Source organism: Panthera leo, chromosome D3 (assembly GCF_018350215.1).
Source record: "Panthera leo isolate Ple1 chromosome D3, P.leo_Ple1_pat1.1, whole genome shotgun sequence".
Taxonomy (NCBI): domain Eukaryota; kingdom Metazoa; phylum Chordata; class Mammalia; order Carnivora; family Felidae; genus Panthera; species Panthera leo.
Window position 1 is genome coordinate 20,063,818 of NC_056690.1, and position 16,379 is coordinate 20,080,196.

A 16,379-nucleotide genomic window follows, 5' to 3' on the forward strand; every position below is an offset into this window, starting at 1 on the left:
TAGAGGGTGCTGCCAAAGCTCTTCCCTGTGACATCATCACTGGGTCAACATTTATTCAAGCCTCTCTCCCTCTCTGTTGTGCCCAGTGTCATTACAGACAGATGCAGCTCTGCCTAGGGGGGCAATAAATCCTTTATTCTGGGAAGAGTCTCCTATGACAGTTCAATGTCTGTCACATGGTTCTTCTTCTGGCCCATGTCTCTAGGGTTTGCTTTCTCAGCTGAGGTCAGAAGGTCCTGAGGCTGTTAGTATTGGTAGAAATGAAAGTCACAGAGAAAGGCTGGGTTCTGCAGGAATGTTCTACACAGTTGAATGCTGAAGCTTTTGACAGTGTTCCTGGCCTGGCCTCCTCTGCAGGGCCTGGGCATGGGGCCGAGGGAGTGTCCTGGGGTATGCAGTGGGGATAGCCATGGTGCAAGGTGGGCAGAGAAAGGAGAGAGCATGGAATTGAGGGGCAGAAAAAAAGATCAGGGAGAGAGAGGGGCTGCCTGAGAGACGGAGGGAGAAGTCTGAACATGCTGGTGGAGGTGCTGGACCAGGGACGGGCCAGGCTCCGTCTCTCCCTGGAGCTCGGTCCAGCGTGGGCACCTGTTCTCTGGGCTCCCTCCATCTGCAACCTATCCCTCCACGCTCTCGGGGTGACCCCCACATGGGCAGGAGGTCCCATAGGTCTGGTCCTCAGACACTACATCTCCCGTCCCTGCCCACGGAGAGGTCTGTGTCTTCCCTCTGGAGTTCAATGAACTTCTTCGTTTTCATTTTGTCCCTCATGTTTGGATCTGAGGACTGAGACCACCTGTGGCAGGGTGTCTATTAGATCTAGAAATCCTTGCCCAGAAGGGTAAGGATGTAAATAATCACTCAGGGCACTGGAAAATGCATTAGGAGCTAAACAGTTTGCTCCCCTGGGCAAACATTCTCATTTGGGTAAACAGACAGCTTATTAAATAAAAGTTTACTGATCAGACTGGTTTGATGACTGCCCCCTTGAGAGGGCCCACCAGTCCCATGCTGTTATGTCACAGAAGTGACCCACGTCAGGCTGCTCCTTCCTTGAAAGACCTGTTTCACGCCCCTCATGTGCACATCCTGAAACCCTGCACACACTCCCCTCACCTGCCTGAGACGTTCCTGAGACTCTGCCTGGGGGTTTTCTCCTGAGCACTAACGGGCTTGGTGCGCGGGATGAAGTGGTTTTCGGGTGATCTTTTGGGAACGGGCACCTGCCCATCAGCATGCCTGTTCAGGTTGCCATGGAGAAGACAGAGCCCAGACAGGACTGAGGACTGGCTCCATCGCTGGGGGAGTGAGGGCAGGGCCAGTCTCTGTGTGGAAGGCTCTGTCCCGCTGGGTGTGACCAGGGCGAGCTGTGTGAGCCAGGCTGGGGGAGCAGGTTTGGGTCCCCCTTCACCTGTCTGTGTCACTGTGAGTCACTGAAAACTGCTCCCACTGCCATGGTAGGTGGCAGAGTGGCAGTGAGCTTTGCCCTGGGCCTGGGCCTCGCTTATGGTCAGGATGGGCTGGTCCTTGAGTTGGAACTTGAAAATTGGTCAGGGATCCCTGAGGGCAGGTTGCTGTAATGATAGATAATTTCCAGGGGTGTCTAGCTTGGCTTCTGCTGGTGCCAGTGGACATATGTACTTCCCATGTGTTTTCCCCCACGTGTGATCCTGGCCGTCTCCTTCATAGTCACTGACAGTGAGGGGGTTGAGTCAGCTTGTAGGGGCCATGGAGCCTGTGAGAGAGAAAAGGAGAGGTGGGCTTCCAGATCTGGTCCAATCCCCAGGAGCCCCCCACCTACCTAGCCTGAGCTCCAGGGATTCTCTGCAAACCCCAGGTTTGCCCTCTCTCATCAATCTCGTTCCCAGAATCGAATGGGCCTGGCCGGTTGATGTGGCTTTTGAACAAATTGAAAAACAAGTCTTTCTCTGCATAGAGGCAGTCTGTCTGGGCTCACACGGAGCCAGTGAGCACAGTGAGGGGATTTTACCCCTGCAGCTCCTCATCCTGCAGCAGGGTCACGAGCATCCTGCCCCACAGGCAGCCCATGCTGAGCTCCGAGTCTGGGCCATGCTTGTCCATGGCCCTGAGTTGGGGTGGGTGTGAGCTGGGTGCAGCACCTGTGCAGTGGCCAAGGAGGCTGAGGAGGAAAGGTGTCTAGAACATGGTGGAGGTCTCCTGAATCTGCTCCCGAGGCCCAAGGCCGGGCAGGATTCTCTCCTGGCCTCTTATCCCTTCCTGGGGAGACCTGGAGGTTATGCATCAGCCACCTCAGGGGCTGCTACTGAGGATCTTTGTGGTTTCAGAGAAGAGCTCAGCCCCAGGGGACACGGGGGGGGGGGGTTCTTACGCAGGCTCATCCCCAGTTCAGGGGAATCTGACTCAATCTCTGGTATCATAGTCTGGGCCTGACATTTGTGTCTGGCACGGGCTATCAGCACAGAGGATGGAGGGGGGAACTGTGATCACAGGGAGAACAGGTGTTTGTGGACAGTGACAGAACTTCAGTCTCGTGAGGGTTCGCTAAGTTCTTGCTGGTGGGAGACAAAGTGCCTGGACCATATTAGAGAAATAAGCAGTGTCTCCATGAGCAGAGTCTGTCACACATATACCCTGAAATTTGTACCTGAAAGTGAAGGATGACACTGTAAGCAAATGACAAGTGACTGAAAGTCCCAGGTCCTGGTTACTACCCCCCACTGACTATTAGAAGCCCTGATGCCCAGACCCTCCCCATCTGCAGATGGTTTTGGCGGGTGATCTCTGCTGCCCGCTGGTGGCCACTCCACTCTTGCTGCTGGAGGTGCAGGGACCTCCCTTGTAAAGTGTAGATTCAGAACCTACAGCTCAGGTGCTAATTCCTGCTCCATGGACTCTTGCCCCGGTGAGGAATGACCTTTCTATGCAAGGCTCCTGCCTGCCTCATATTCTGGCATGAGGGGCCCAGAGTACCCATGAAAACATGAACAGGCTCATTTGGAGGAGGAGAGCACAGGTGTCAATGATGCGCCCCTGCACCTGTCTCTGGCTGGTGGGAGGTCATGCAGGTGGTACTGCATCTTGGAGATGGGGTCAAGGACTCAGGAGATGGCTCCTATTGGTGCCAACTGTGGATGCAGGGCTGATGTGTATGGAGGGATGGTGACTGGGTACTAATGCCCCAAAGACAGAGACAGAAGAGTATCCACCCAGCAGATAGTTATTTAGACCCAAATTGGTCTGGCACATATTCCATCGTGGGAATTCTGTACAAATAAGACACAGTCTGTATTGAAGAGGGAACTCTGGAGCTGCAGGGGTCGGGGGGGGGGGGAGTAACAAGAGGTGAGATGCGTGGGGGAATATTCCAGTGGGTGCAATAGAGGAGCGGCAGGCATGGTGGTTAGAGAATCTCAAAGAACAGGACAACCAGAGGGACCTGGGATTCCACCTGAGTTCAGGGAACTCAGTGTTGAGTTTCTCCTGAGGTGAGCATTCTGGGTACAGAGGCATGTGGTCAGGTGTGGTAAGAGGCCATTTCCAGGTACTAAGTCAGTTTCTCCTGGCAGTTATTGGACACATAGAGGTCTAAAGCCTTCCTAAAGCCTCAGGTAGACTAGGGTGCTACATGTGCCTCTGGTCCTGGTGCCCTGTCTGAGGTCCCACATAGATTACCTATCACTGCTTTCTCCAACACCCCACTGCTAGCTGAGCTGAGCAGGAGCATGAAGGGGGGTGCATCTGAGAGGGAAGGGAGGCTGGGAGAGGGCATGGGTCCCCAGTCCCTGGAGAGGTAGAGAGAAGAGCAGAGGCTGGCAGGTGCAAGGCAGCAACAGTTACCTGCACCAGGTGAGGAAGGCCACCCAGGCTGAGAGGGGATGAGGGACAACCTAAGCCAGAACTTTCCAGGTCCTAAAGGAGATAGCTTCTTCCTCTCAAGTGCAGTTGCTTGTGGGGGGGTGTTGCTGCAATTGGCCACAGGGCCACTTGGGACCAAGGAGGTGCCAGCCCATTCATTGTTATGTTGATGAGAAAGGCTAAAGTGAGAATCTCCCGATTATCATTCTCCAGAGTGACCTTCTCATGATCCTTTAACCTGAAAAATCTCTGGAAATCCAACCAAAGATTGTCTTTCTAGTTCATTATGTCAATCAGTAAATTTTAGATGAAATATTCCAATGGTACTTTCCATACTTTTTTGAGGAGAAAATGATGTTCTTTCCTGTGTCTCCCCACTCCCAAGAACGTATCGCTCCACCAAAAGCCAGAGGTGGAAATAGTGAAAGCGTTTTCTTTTCCTTCTTAATAAATTCCTCATCTGTTCTTTTGACCTAATGCAATTGCTCTAAAAATCAGTTTCAAAACCAGAAGTCAAAGAATCAAGGAGAGAAATTCACTTCATGATACTAATGTATTTTAATTCTTGGAAAAGTTCTGTCCCCTCATAGCGACAGCAGAGGCCCAAATTCAGATGAGGCCCTACACGGGGTCAGCATGGGGTGGGGTGAGAGGTGTGAGTCCATTGTGGGTCTGACCTCAGCTAAGGGTCAGACCTGCTTGGTGCATGTAATGGGATTTGGGACAGTGGGAGTTCAATGGTGCCAGGTGAAAGTCCCCAGGTGGGACACAAGGTAGTGTCTGCACTTTCCCCAGTTTCTATAAAACTTGAGGATGGCAGAGCCAGGGGCAGGAGGGTCCTGGTCCTCTCTTCATGAAGCCTCAGGTAGCTCTTCAAGATGTGGGGACGTCTCATCCAGGAACCAGGGGTGACACAGCACACGGGGCCCATCCAGGCTGCCTGTACCCAGGACAAGAGGAGTGCCCGCAGGACATACTGAGACAGCTGTCTCCCCTCCTGAGTGACACATGATTACATCTGGGGCCCATGTGTTGTATAGTGACATCCTAAACCTTTATTATCTACTAAAAAACCTGACTACAGTCCTCATAGTCAAAATAGCCCCCTCTCCTTCACCACTGTTCAGTAGGATAAACACAGACAGGAGGCCAAAGAACCTGCTAGAATCTCTCATGTTGCAAGGGGCTGGGCCAGGACCAGGGAGGACACCTGATCAGAGGGCAGGTGAGAGTGAGAGCCAGGCCTTGGAGGAGTGTTTGTGCACCATTCTTCTGTGTCATCTGAGTCACTGCCAGGCACTCCCACTGCCACATTATGTAGTACAGAAATGATCAGTCTTGTCGGGCCCTCCGGGGGGCCCTCGGGGGTGGCGTGTCCCTAAGTTCCATCCTCAAAATCACATTTGGAACCGCTCTTATCTGCACGTATATCCAGCTCGTGGACCTGGTTTGAATTTTGCTGGTACCAAGATGCATGTTCACGCATCAACTTATCTTCAGAGCTGGGGATCCTGTATCTGACCAGGGCCTGTGACACAGGGGGAGTCTACTTCATGTCAGGAGAGACACAGAGTCTGTAAGAGAGGAGAGGAGAGGGGCCTGGAGAAAGAAAGGGAGGCTGGGTCAGTATGGACTCATCCCAGCCCTAACCAGGGTAGCAACGTGGACAGGGGTGAGGGCAGGGCCCCATCCCCACAGGCCCTGGATGGGAGACAGCAGGGTATCTGTGCCTCACACTGTGCCTCCCTGTGGGCCTCTCACCTGTGCTGGGAGCAGGGGAGCAGGCGTGAAGCCACACAGAGTGTGGTCCTGGGAGGATCAACACCACAGGGCCCTGGGAGCTGTTCCGCATGCAGATGCCCGGACTCCACCCCGACCTGCTGCAGCTGCATCTTGCGGAGACCCCCCTCCTCAAGGGACTGTGTGTTCACTGAATATCGCAGTCTAGGGGTCTAGGCCATGGAAAGTGTCACTTCCACTCCTGGTCTCGCCAGGTCCTTTCTGGCCACCTGGAACATGGGGCTTAACTGTCCTGACCTGGTCAAGCAAGTTCGATTCAAGGGCTAGTCCCTGTAGTGATGTGGAAGGAATGATTTAAGATTAGACTCTTTCACCAGACACATGGAGTGTGTGCTGTGGATGGGGTGATATCTCCGGGAATATGGTCTGCACAGCTCTGGAGGCAGGCAGTGTGCCTTGTCTGCTTTAGGCACCTCCTGGGGTGAATCATCAGGAAATGTGGGGGGTACTTCCTGTGGTAATTCACGGTGATTATCATGGGGAGTTGCATTTCTAGTGCACAACTGGGACAAGAAGGAGTGTGTATGGATTCAGAAGATCCCCTAATATTCCCTGGGTCTGCATTATAGTCATCAATGCACCACAATCCAATTCAGCAGGTCTGACGATGGACTAACTTTCTTGAATGAAGGCTTAGTTGTGCTAACTGGCTGGGATGTTTGCTGTGGAAAGAGGGATATCGAGTGGGTGGTGACGAAGGTAGTTATAGACACCACTCTAACCGCAGGGTAGCTGTAGAAATGAGCAGGTTACATGCTCTGTCTCTCTCTGTCTCAAAAATAAATAAACGTTAAAAAAAAAAATTAAAAAAAAAAAAGAAATGAGCAGGTTAAATGGAACAAGTGTTTCTTCCTTATGTTGTAGGAATGTGTTTGGATATATAGTAATCGTATGTGTTCATTTTCTTCTCTGTGTCGTCTCATTATCATCTAACATCAAATGTGTGAACAGTATGTAACTTTATATCTCAATATTGAAGTTAGAGGATAGCAAATCGTCTAGGACAAAAATAAATATCCCTAGCAGACAAAAGTGTCTTTCCTATCCTGTTTAGGGGGCAGGGTGAGCATATATGTGGTTGTCATGGGATAGTTTCATCATATCAGGTGGACCATGGTTACTGATATTCCCTACGTCTACGGACTTGGTTTGCATGCATCTGGGTGGATTTCATGTGGACAGGGGTTGACTGTGGTGGCGTATTAAGTGTCAGGCTGAACTGTATTTCACAGAAATGTTTTCTGTCTATATTTCTGGTTAGGGTGGGTATAAAGAGAGATTCCTGTGCATGATTTGGGGGGTGGAAGTGAGGCAGTACCCATTTTGTGTCTCACTCCCATGGTTGTGTATCTTCTGGTCACTTTGTAGAAGGAGGCAACCGCCCCAATGTCCCCCATTCACCCGCAGGATGGATGTGACTCTCTTACTGTCTGTCAAAACCCAGAGCATCTAGTGTGTCTGCATCTTTTCTCATTGTTTAAAATGTTTCTCATTGTTAAAAATACAAGAAACAATCCTATCTGTCTGGAGACTGGACATGCACACTGGGGTTTTGTAGAAGAAAGCCCAACTTTGTGTGTATATAGTGGCCTCCTCAGGTCTCTCAGGACCGTGTCTGGGATGCCAGCCATCCTGGATTGGGTTCCTGGAAGGAGACTCTGAGATGAAGAAGTGCATGTGTAAGAAATTGGAATAAGTGAAGCCAGACTGGGGAGTAGGAGAGCGACCCACATGGTGTGGAACATCAGATGAGGCGTCATTCCTGCAGGGAGCTCTAAAATGGGGACCCTTTAGGACATTGGAACTGAGGCAGGGCCTTGGATCTAGGCTTCAAGAGATCATTTGCCTGAACCTCTCTGAGAAGGGCCATATCCTAAGGAGTCAGTTTCTGAACCAAGAGCTCTTCCCAGGGAGGATCACCCCTATGAGCTGTCAGGGGCTCTAGGCAGCAACGGGTGGGGACATGAGCCCAGAAGGGGGGATGTGGGTAATGCCCCAGTGTCTACTGCACCCGTCTGCTCCACTCAGGTGGAAGTAGGTGCACTCATGGCATCAGGGCTTCAAGACCTCAGGTGAGCTGGGAAATTTGGGGCTCTAATTTTGGTCAGTTGCATGAGCAGTAGCCCATGACCACTCCATGGAAATGCAGAGATGATGACCACTGGACAAAAGTCTTTTGTGTCTTTTCTCCCCCTATGCTGTGACCTCAGTTCAGTCCCAGGCCCAGAGAACCAGGGAAGCCTAGTGTTGTCAGCTATACATATGTTCTGTGACCATCCCTGTCCTAGAGGGCTGTGAGGGAGGGGGCAACCTGGGGACCTCAGCTCCAGGAACTTTGACCAGACCCACTCTGCTTTGTCCACAAGCCTCCAGGGGATGGAGGAGAGTGTGACACAGATGGGGAAAGAGTTTGTGTCTCACTTCCCCATCTGCCTGTATCACTGTGAGCATCACTATTGCCACCCCACACCTGACAGTAATAGTTGGCCTCGTCCTCGGCCTGGGCCCCGCTGATGGTGAGGGTGGCCGTGTTCCCCGAGTTGGTACCTGAGAATCGGTCAGGGGTCCTTGAGGACCTTTTGCTATCATCATAGATAATCATCATCGGGGCCCGGCCTGGCTTCTGCTGGTACCAGTAAGCATATTTACTTCCAATGTTGTTTCCTCCACACGTGATCCTGGCCGTCTTTCCCAGGTTCATTGACACTGACGGGGGCTGAGTCAGCACGTAGAAGGCCATGGAGCCTGCAAGAGAGAAGGTGAGAGGTGGGTTTCCAGCCTGGGGTGTCATCCCCTGAACACTCCCACCTGCCTGGCTTAAGCTCCAGTGATTCTCTAGGCCCCAGTGTCCACTCTGCTGTCATCTTAGTCCCTGGGACCCATGGGCCCGCCTGGTGGATGGAGCCTTTGAACAAGTGAGAACCACCCCCCTCTCCTTTCCCTGGGCAGGTGCAGCCCTTCAGGGCTCACACAGATCAGTGAGCACAGTGGGGGGCTATCACCCCACCAGCCCCCCATCCCACAGCAGTGTCTTGAGCATCCTGTCCCCACTGAGACTCCCCTGCTGAGCTCAGAGTCAGGACCAGGCTTGTCCCAGAACCCTGGGCCTGGGGTGGGTGTGAGCCTGGGCACAGCACCTGTGCAGTGAGCGAGGAGGCCGAGGAGGAGAGGGGTCCAGGCCATGGTGGAGGTGCCTCGATTCTGTTCCCTGAGGTCCTGAGGCTGGGCAGGGTTCCTCCCAGGCCTGACTTATCCCCTTGCTGGAGACACCTGCTGTTCATGCAAATCAGCCAGGGCTCAGGGGCTGCTGCTGAGGAGCCTTGTGGCTTCAGAAATGGGCTCAGCCCCAAGGGACACAGAGATGGGAGGGGCAGCCCCTGCACACCCACCCTCAGCCCAAAGGATATGCTTCACCCTGTGATCCCATAGTCTGGGGCACACACTCCATCCCTCTCCCTGTCCTTGCCTGGCTCCTGAGTGGGTGTCAACACAGCAGAGTTCAAGGATGGAATCTGTCTACATTTTGTTTCTGTCTTTTTTATTCTAGGTTTTCTTATTTATTGAGAGAGAGAAAGAGGGAGAGAGAGCACACATCAGCAGGGGAGGTGCAGAGAGAGGGGGAGAGAGAGAGATAAAGGAGAGACAGAATCCCAAGCAGGCTCAACCTACAAACATGAAGCTGATGCAGGGCTTGGCCTCGTGAATTGTGAGATTCTGACCTGAGCCAAAATCAAGAGTTGGATGGTCAACCGACTGAGCTATCCAGGCACCTCTGTCTGTCTTTTGTGAACCCATTACAGAATGTTTACTCTCTAGGTGACTGGGGGAACTTAGGTCAATGCAGTGTGCTACCCCAGGTCTATGTTGAGGAACTTCAGAACTTGAAGAAATTCCTCCCTTGTCAAGTGCACATGGAGTTTCAACGAGCTATTGAAGTTCTGTAGGACTGTATCCTGAGGGAGAGCTCCTGGGGTAGGCCATCGATGCTGTGCCTCAGTATGCCTAGGCACATACTCAATGCCAGAGGCAGACCCACCTTGAACAGGGTTGGACAGTGGCTGAGTTAAGCAGCTGTGGGCTGGGCTGGAGAGGCAGGAATTACTGGATCTGTGCTAGAGACAGGAGTACATTCTACAGGAGACAAATCTGAGAGACACTGAACCAGTATTTTACACCAGAGTCAAAGGTGATGCCATAGACAACCTACACTTTTCAGTCGAGTCTCATGACTAACCCTCCCTGCATATGCCCTGTTGCCCAGACCCTCCCCATGTGCAGGGGCCTTTGCCAGGTGATCTCTGCTGCCCCCTGGTGGCCGCTCCACTTGACCGCCAGAGGCCCAGTGAAATCCTTTGTCCGGGTGGAGATTCAGAACCCAGTGCTCAGATCCAGATTCCCTGATCCGTGGACTGCTGACCCCAGGGAAGGAATTCCTCTTCTCTGCGGGGCCTCTGTCAGCCTCAAGACCAGGCAGGGGGAGGTCAGGTTATCCATGCAAGTAGGAAGAGGCTCATGTGAGGAGGAGGAGGAGGCAGGGCCCATCTGCGGTATCACTGCTCCTGTCTCTGGGGAGGCGGGTGGCCGTGGCAGTGGTTCTGCGGCGTGACACAAAGCTACACAGAAGCCAGGGACTGCCTCTAACTGGCACTGGCTGCTGGTGTCGCCAATAGTGTGATGACGGCTACTGCTCCCAAGACAGAGGAAAACATTCGTCCAACAAACACTAATTCAGATCCGCTTAGTCTGGGACACATTCCATCCTGGGAAATCAGTGTGAACAGGACACGGGCCCTGGGTCAGAGTTTCCATCTTAGGACTGCTGCAGCAGAGTGGAAGTCTTGCTTTGTTGGTACCGGAGACAGTCTCCAACCTCTCCTACTTGTATCTCGTCTTCCATATTCATTTAGAAGCCACACTATTGCTATTGTCAAGTCCCTCTTGAAACGTCAAGATTGGCCCTGTGGCCAAGAATTGGCCCCTTGAATGTATCATTTGGGTGGGGATCTTTTAGGGGACTTTTACTCTTGTGAGGGAAGAAACAGAGTAGAATTATGCAGTGTTCTCTCCCTGTACTTGGTTGTGATAGCTGGAGCTGCAGCAGCCATCTGAGGTCTGTTGTCAACAGCAATAAAAAACAAAGCCTCCGTTGTTGTGATGGTGGGGCCAAAAGTGAGCAGACATGGAGATTAAAAGAACACCTGACTGAAGAATGAATGGGTTAAATAGGAAATTAAAAGAATAAATTAAAAAAAAATACATGGAAGCAAATGAAAATGAAAACACAACAGTCCAAAACCTTTGGGATGGAGGAAAGGCAGTCCTAAGAGGGAAGTATATTGCAATACAGGTCTTCCTCAGGAAGCAAGAAGAGTTGCAAATACACAAAGTAACCTTACACCTTAAGGAGCTAGAAAAATGAACAACAAATGAAGCCTAAAGCCAGCGAAGAAAAATAATAAATATTAGAGCAGAAAAATATGATCTAGAAACAAGCTAACAAAAAAAAGTAGAGTAGACAATGAAACTAAGAGCTGGTTCTTTGAAAGAATTACTAAAACTGAGAGGCCTCTAGCCACACTTACCAAAAAGAAAAGAGAAATGACTCAAATAAATAAAATCACAAATGAAAGAGGAGAGATCACAACCAATACCACATAAGTACAAACAATTATTAAGAGAACATTATGAAAAATTATATGCCAACAAACTGAGCAATATGGAGAAATGGGCAATTTCCTAGAAACATGCAAACTACAAAAACAGGAAGAAGTAGATAATTAGAACAGACCTATATCCAGCAAAGAAATTTAATCAGTAATCAAAATGTCCCAACAAACAAAAGTCCAGGGCCAGAAAGCTTCCCAGGGGAATTCTTCCAGACATTTAAAGAAGAGTTAATACATATTTTTCTCAAACTGTTCCAGAAAATAGAAATGGAAGGAGAACTTGATACTCCTTCCACAAGGCCAGCATTACATTGATTCCAAAACCAGAGAAAGACCCCACTAAAAAGGGGAATTACAGGCCAATATCCCTGATTAACATGGCTCCAAAATTTCTCAAGAAGATACTAGCAAACCAAATCAAACAGTACATTAAAAAAAATATTCACCACGATCAAGTGAGATTTATTCGTAGGTTCCAGAAGTGGTTCAATATTCACAAATCAATCAACATGAGACACCACCTTAATAAATGGAAGGGTAAGAACCATATGATCCTCTCAATAGGTGCAGAAAAAATATTTGACAAAGTACACCATCTGTTCTTGATAAAATCCTCGTCGAAGTTGATGGAACATACCTTGACATCATAAAGGCCGTATGCGAAAGGGATTGTGAAAAAAAAAATTAAGTACATTAATGTATGACAAAGACTGAGCTTTTAAACACAGTGAACAACAGTCAGGTGTGCCAGACATGGGTTGCCATGCTAAAACTGGTAAAGTGAAGGTGGTACCCTATCATGTCTCTTGAACTCAAGCCCTGTTTCAATTAGGAGTCCAACAAATTCTTGAACAGACACTTAACGTGATGTGTACATACCAATTCAGTATAAATGGAAATCTAGCTAACATTTGAGGGGACAGCTAAGGATATCAGATATCCTTTAGAATTCCAGAGGATGTATGGAATGACCCACAAAATATCCCTTGTGCAACAGAGGAGCCATTTTGGAAAGCACCCATTCTAATGAGGGGACAGAAACATGCTGGGTGGTTTCTAGGATAGGGGTCCAGGCATCTGAGCAGAGGGGGTTCAGACATCTAACTGAGCTCAATGTGTGTCACATTCCTGGATGAAATCTCTTGGATATGGGGTCAAGGATGAGGAACTCTAGACAGAAAAATAATGTCTTTTGGTCATCATTCCCTAGGCAATATCATCTGATGTTTTTTCAGATGCTTTTGCTTCAACACAAGAATAGCCCTGCAAGGAGGGCCATTTTGATTATAGCATGGTGGAGTAGAGAATAAGTCAATGACAATTTACATGACCTAAGTATAAGCTTGTCTGCACTGGTGTGGGAGATGGGATGGAGGCATTTAAAGTGAGGATTCTCCTGACAGTTGTGGAAATTGCACTGAGTAGGCATTTCCTTGTGCCTCTCTTCTTTGTGGAGGAGTTGGAAAGAGCTACCTTCTGGAGCTGTAACATACAGGCAAAGAGGAAGCTGTGACTGTCCCCAGACAATTCAACAGAGAGTATTTCTATTGATCACAGGGACTTGGACATTCTTCATCCTGCCCCTTAGTGCATATTGAGAAGATCTCCCCTCGGAGCTGTGTGTCATCTTGAAATACAGCCTCTTCATCCACAAAAGGATTTTTGACCTCGTGTGTTTCCTAAAGAGATGGGTTTAGGGCAAAGACTCTAATCAGGGCTGACTACTCTTTGCCAGAATGGTAATGGAAATGCCCACTCAGAAAATGGACATATTTCTATAGAGTGTGAATGTTCTTATGAAACTATTTTAGTGTCCTTGTTCATACCCTATGAAGGACATTTAAAGAACACAAGAAAAGTGATGCCCTGGCCAGAGATAGAAAGAAATAACGGGTGGATATGGGATTGAGGGAAAGAGAATGTGTAGTAGGAGGAAGTGATAGCTAGCTGTTTTATTTGAAATGATTGTTCATGTGTGTTTTGAGCCTGTATGTACTATATTACTCCAGAATGAATCTAGATAATAATGTCTATTCCTCATATAGTAATAAAATGGTAACCTGTTAATGACATTCTCATAAATCCATCATTTAGTTCTGGGGTTGAGTGAGTGGTCTTATAGATTGGGTCCTTGCCTCCTGAGATCACTAGAAAGGTTTCCTGGGAACAGTCGGAGCAACTTTTTCTTCTGCCCCATGCTCTATTAGTACAAAGAGCAAACTCAGGTCCCCATGGTGCAGGAAACACTATATTTTTTAATTATTCTGGGTTCTTTTGACCACACAATAAGGCATAATATTCAAATAAGTGGCAAGAGTATCTCCAATGACCATTTGAACATAATATGATTAATGACCAATAAAGCTAAAGCTTTCATATTGGAAGCAATCCTGTTCACTCAACATCTAGCTTCTATATTTCTTGGTAATGGTTCCTACTCTAAATATAATAACTACCTTCTCCAGAGGAAATGGTGGTCTCACCTTAAAAGGAGACACACTAGGGGCGCCTGGGTGGCTTAGTCGGTTGAGCGACCGACTTCAGCTCAGGTCATATCTCACGGTTTGTAAGTTCGAGCCCTGCGTCGGGCTCTGTGCTGACAGCTCAGAGCCTGGAGCCTGCTTTGGATTCTGTGTCTCCCTCTCTCTCTCTGCCCCTCCCCCACTTGTGCTCTGTCTCTCTCAAAAATAAATTTAAAAATGTAATAAAAAAAAAAGGAGACACGCTAGTAGAGGCAATGGTCACACCTGCCTTCCTATGCATTAGCAGATACTTTATAAAAAGGACACTGACACTAATGCTATTTGAGTCAGGAAGAATTTCTCATAACAGGTGCTTTAGAAACTCACAAGACAATGGCCCCTTCAGAAGGGCCTAATTCCTACAGAATTTCCACATGAGGACACATACCCTAGAGTCAAGCACAGCCTCTGATCGCCTTACACAAACATGAAGCTGTGATTCAGGAAGTTATTCTGTGCCTCTATTAGCACACGCCACCTTGCAGAGTACTTTAACCCACTGCTAGTAATCAAGGTGTGTTGCTCTTCCAGTCTAGATGACTTAAGTATGAAGGTACTGATCATTTATCAGGGAAAGAGAGAAGGTACTGAAACAGATTTTGAAAATAATTCATAGAAGAACATTATGGGAGAGAGAGACTAGGATCTATGCTAAACTGAACATCCATCCCCATTTGCCCATGAATGAGGTCATTGCCAGGATGTGGCACTTCCAGTGCTAAACATGGAAAGTTCTGCTCAACGGGAAGAGACTTGGTCCTGACCAAAGTTCTGGAGACCATGCTCAGGTTCATTCAATGCATGAAGAATTCTCGGCCATCATTTTTGTGTATGTGTTGTTTTGCAATTTTTATCATTGGCATTTCACCCAGAAATTGGGTTTACCACCCATGGAAATCAGATGTTTTGGGGACCTCTGTGAAATGGGGACATGCATACTAGATAACTCTTCCTTGTGGAACAAAGGAGCCATTTTGGAAAGAGCCTACCCTGGGGGCAGACAGTCCACATGCAGGGCTGCTGCCAGGACAGGGGCTCATTGATTTCAGGGGAGGGAAGATTCTACCTATCACGGAGTCTCAAATCATATTCTCTCCTGTTCAGATTCCTTGGATGTGGAGTTAAAGATGAAGGGACATTGGGAAAAAAAACCCTTCCCTTTATCTTCATTCCCTCAGCTATGTCTTAGATCTTTTCTCAGGTGGTATTACTTCAGTCACTGACATGCTGAAGAATGGCTCACCAAGGAGGCTCATGTTGGCTAGGGCAAGGTAGAAACAACTGAAAAATGTCTTATATTTCAATCCTTAAATGTGAGTTATCCATACAATGGGATATATTTTGGTAGTAAAAGTAACTAAATACTAGTACATGCTAGAACATGGATGCAACTTGAAAACATCATTCCGAGTGAAAAAAGTCATTCCCAAAAGATGTCCTATTGTGCAATTCCATTTATATGAAATGTCCAAACTGGGGATGCTATGGGGAGAGAGTGTAGATCATTGATTACCAGAGGCTGAGCAAATTGGTGGGAAATGGAAGATGAATGCCAATAGTTACAGTGTTTCTTTTTAGGACAATAGAAATGTGATAGCAGTGATGTTTTCTCAATTTGGAGAATATACTAAGAGCCATTGTTTTAAACTTGTGAGTTGTATGCTATCTAAATATAACTGAAAAAAACCCTTACCGCACCCCCCCCCCCAATAAACCAAAAAAGAGAAAGTTGGAAACTGGATTTAATAAGACAACATCAATTCTGGAAAACTGAATTCAAGCCAGGCTGCACTGGTGTGTGAGATGGAGCCATTTAAAGTGAGGATTCCCTGGGAATTGCAGGAAGTGCACTGCACAGGCACTTCCTGGTCCTTAGTTCCCCCCCTTGCAGAGTTGGAAAGAATCACTTTCTAGGACCATATCAAAGACGCAAATAGGCTCTGTCATTTCCCAGACAATTTGGCAGAATGTGTTTCATTTTACTTTATCTTGAGAAGGAAGAGGAACAGAGACCTGAATTCTCAAGACCATGCTGCATGAAGTCCCCTCTGCACAGGGTTGGAAGCATCTTCAGAGCAAGGAGGGAGCCTGTGAGTACAGAGAAGGTTTTGGTCTCACTTCCCCATAAACTTGAACCACTGTGGAGAGTATTACTCCTAGCATATGAGCAACAGTAATAATCAGCCTCATCTTCAGCCTGGAGCCCAGAGATGGTCAAGGAGGCCGTGTTGCCAGACTTGGAGCCAGAGAAGCGATCAGGGATCCCTGAAGGCCGGGAATTTACACTATAAATCAGGAGTTTGGGGGATGTGCCTTCGAGCTGTTGGTACCAGGAGACGTAATTATATCTCCCAATGTCATTGCTGGTGCCAGCACAGGAGATGGTGACTGTGCGTCCCAGATCCCCGGACACTGAGGGAGGCTGATTCAGGGCAGACTGGGCCCAGGACCCTGAAAAGAGAAAGAACATATTCTAGTGAGTTCAGTGCTGGGGGCCCAAGTGAGTGTGAAGAGCAGACAAAGATCAGTCCAGATGTCCCTGTGGACTCTTCCT

The 16,379-nt window shown here is 48.5% G+C and overlaps 2 protein-coding genes and 2 gene segments (V, D, J or C); all 4 read right to left on the bottom strand.

Annotated features, from left to right (window-relative positions):
- The window catches only part of LOC122203332 (immunoglobulin lambda-1 light chain-like), a 614,033-nt gene that overhangs the window by 335,302 nt on the left and 262,352 nt on the right, over positions 1-16,379 (bottom strand). The window lies entirely within an intron of this gene.
- LOC122203331 overlaps positions 1-16,379 on the bottom strand; it is an 803,799-nt gene that overhangs the window by 294,085 nt on the left and 493,335 nt on the right.
- The window catches only part of LOC122203328 (immunoglobulin lambda-1 light chain-like), an 814,466-nt gene that overhangs the window by 270,877 nt on the left and 527,210 nt on the right, over positions 1-16,379 (bottom strand). The window lies entirely within an intron of this gene.
- The window catches only part of LOC122203330, a 277,599-nt gene that overhangs the window by 261,097 nt on the left and 123 nt on the right, over positions 1-16,379 (bottom strand). The window contains 1 exon segment of the V gene segment in view: positions 15,973-16,276. Coding sequence covers positions 15,973-16,276 — 304 coding nt within the window.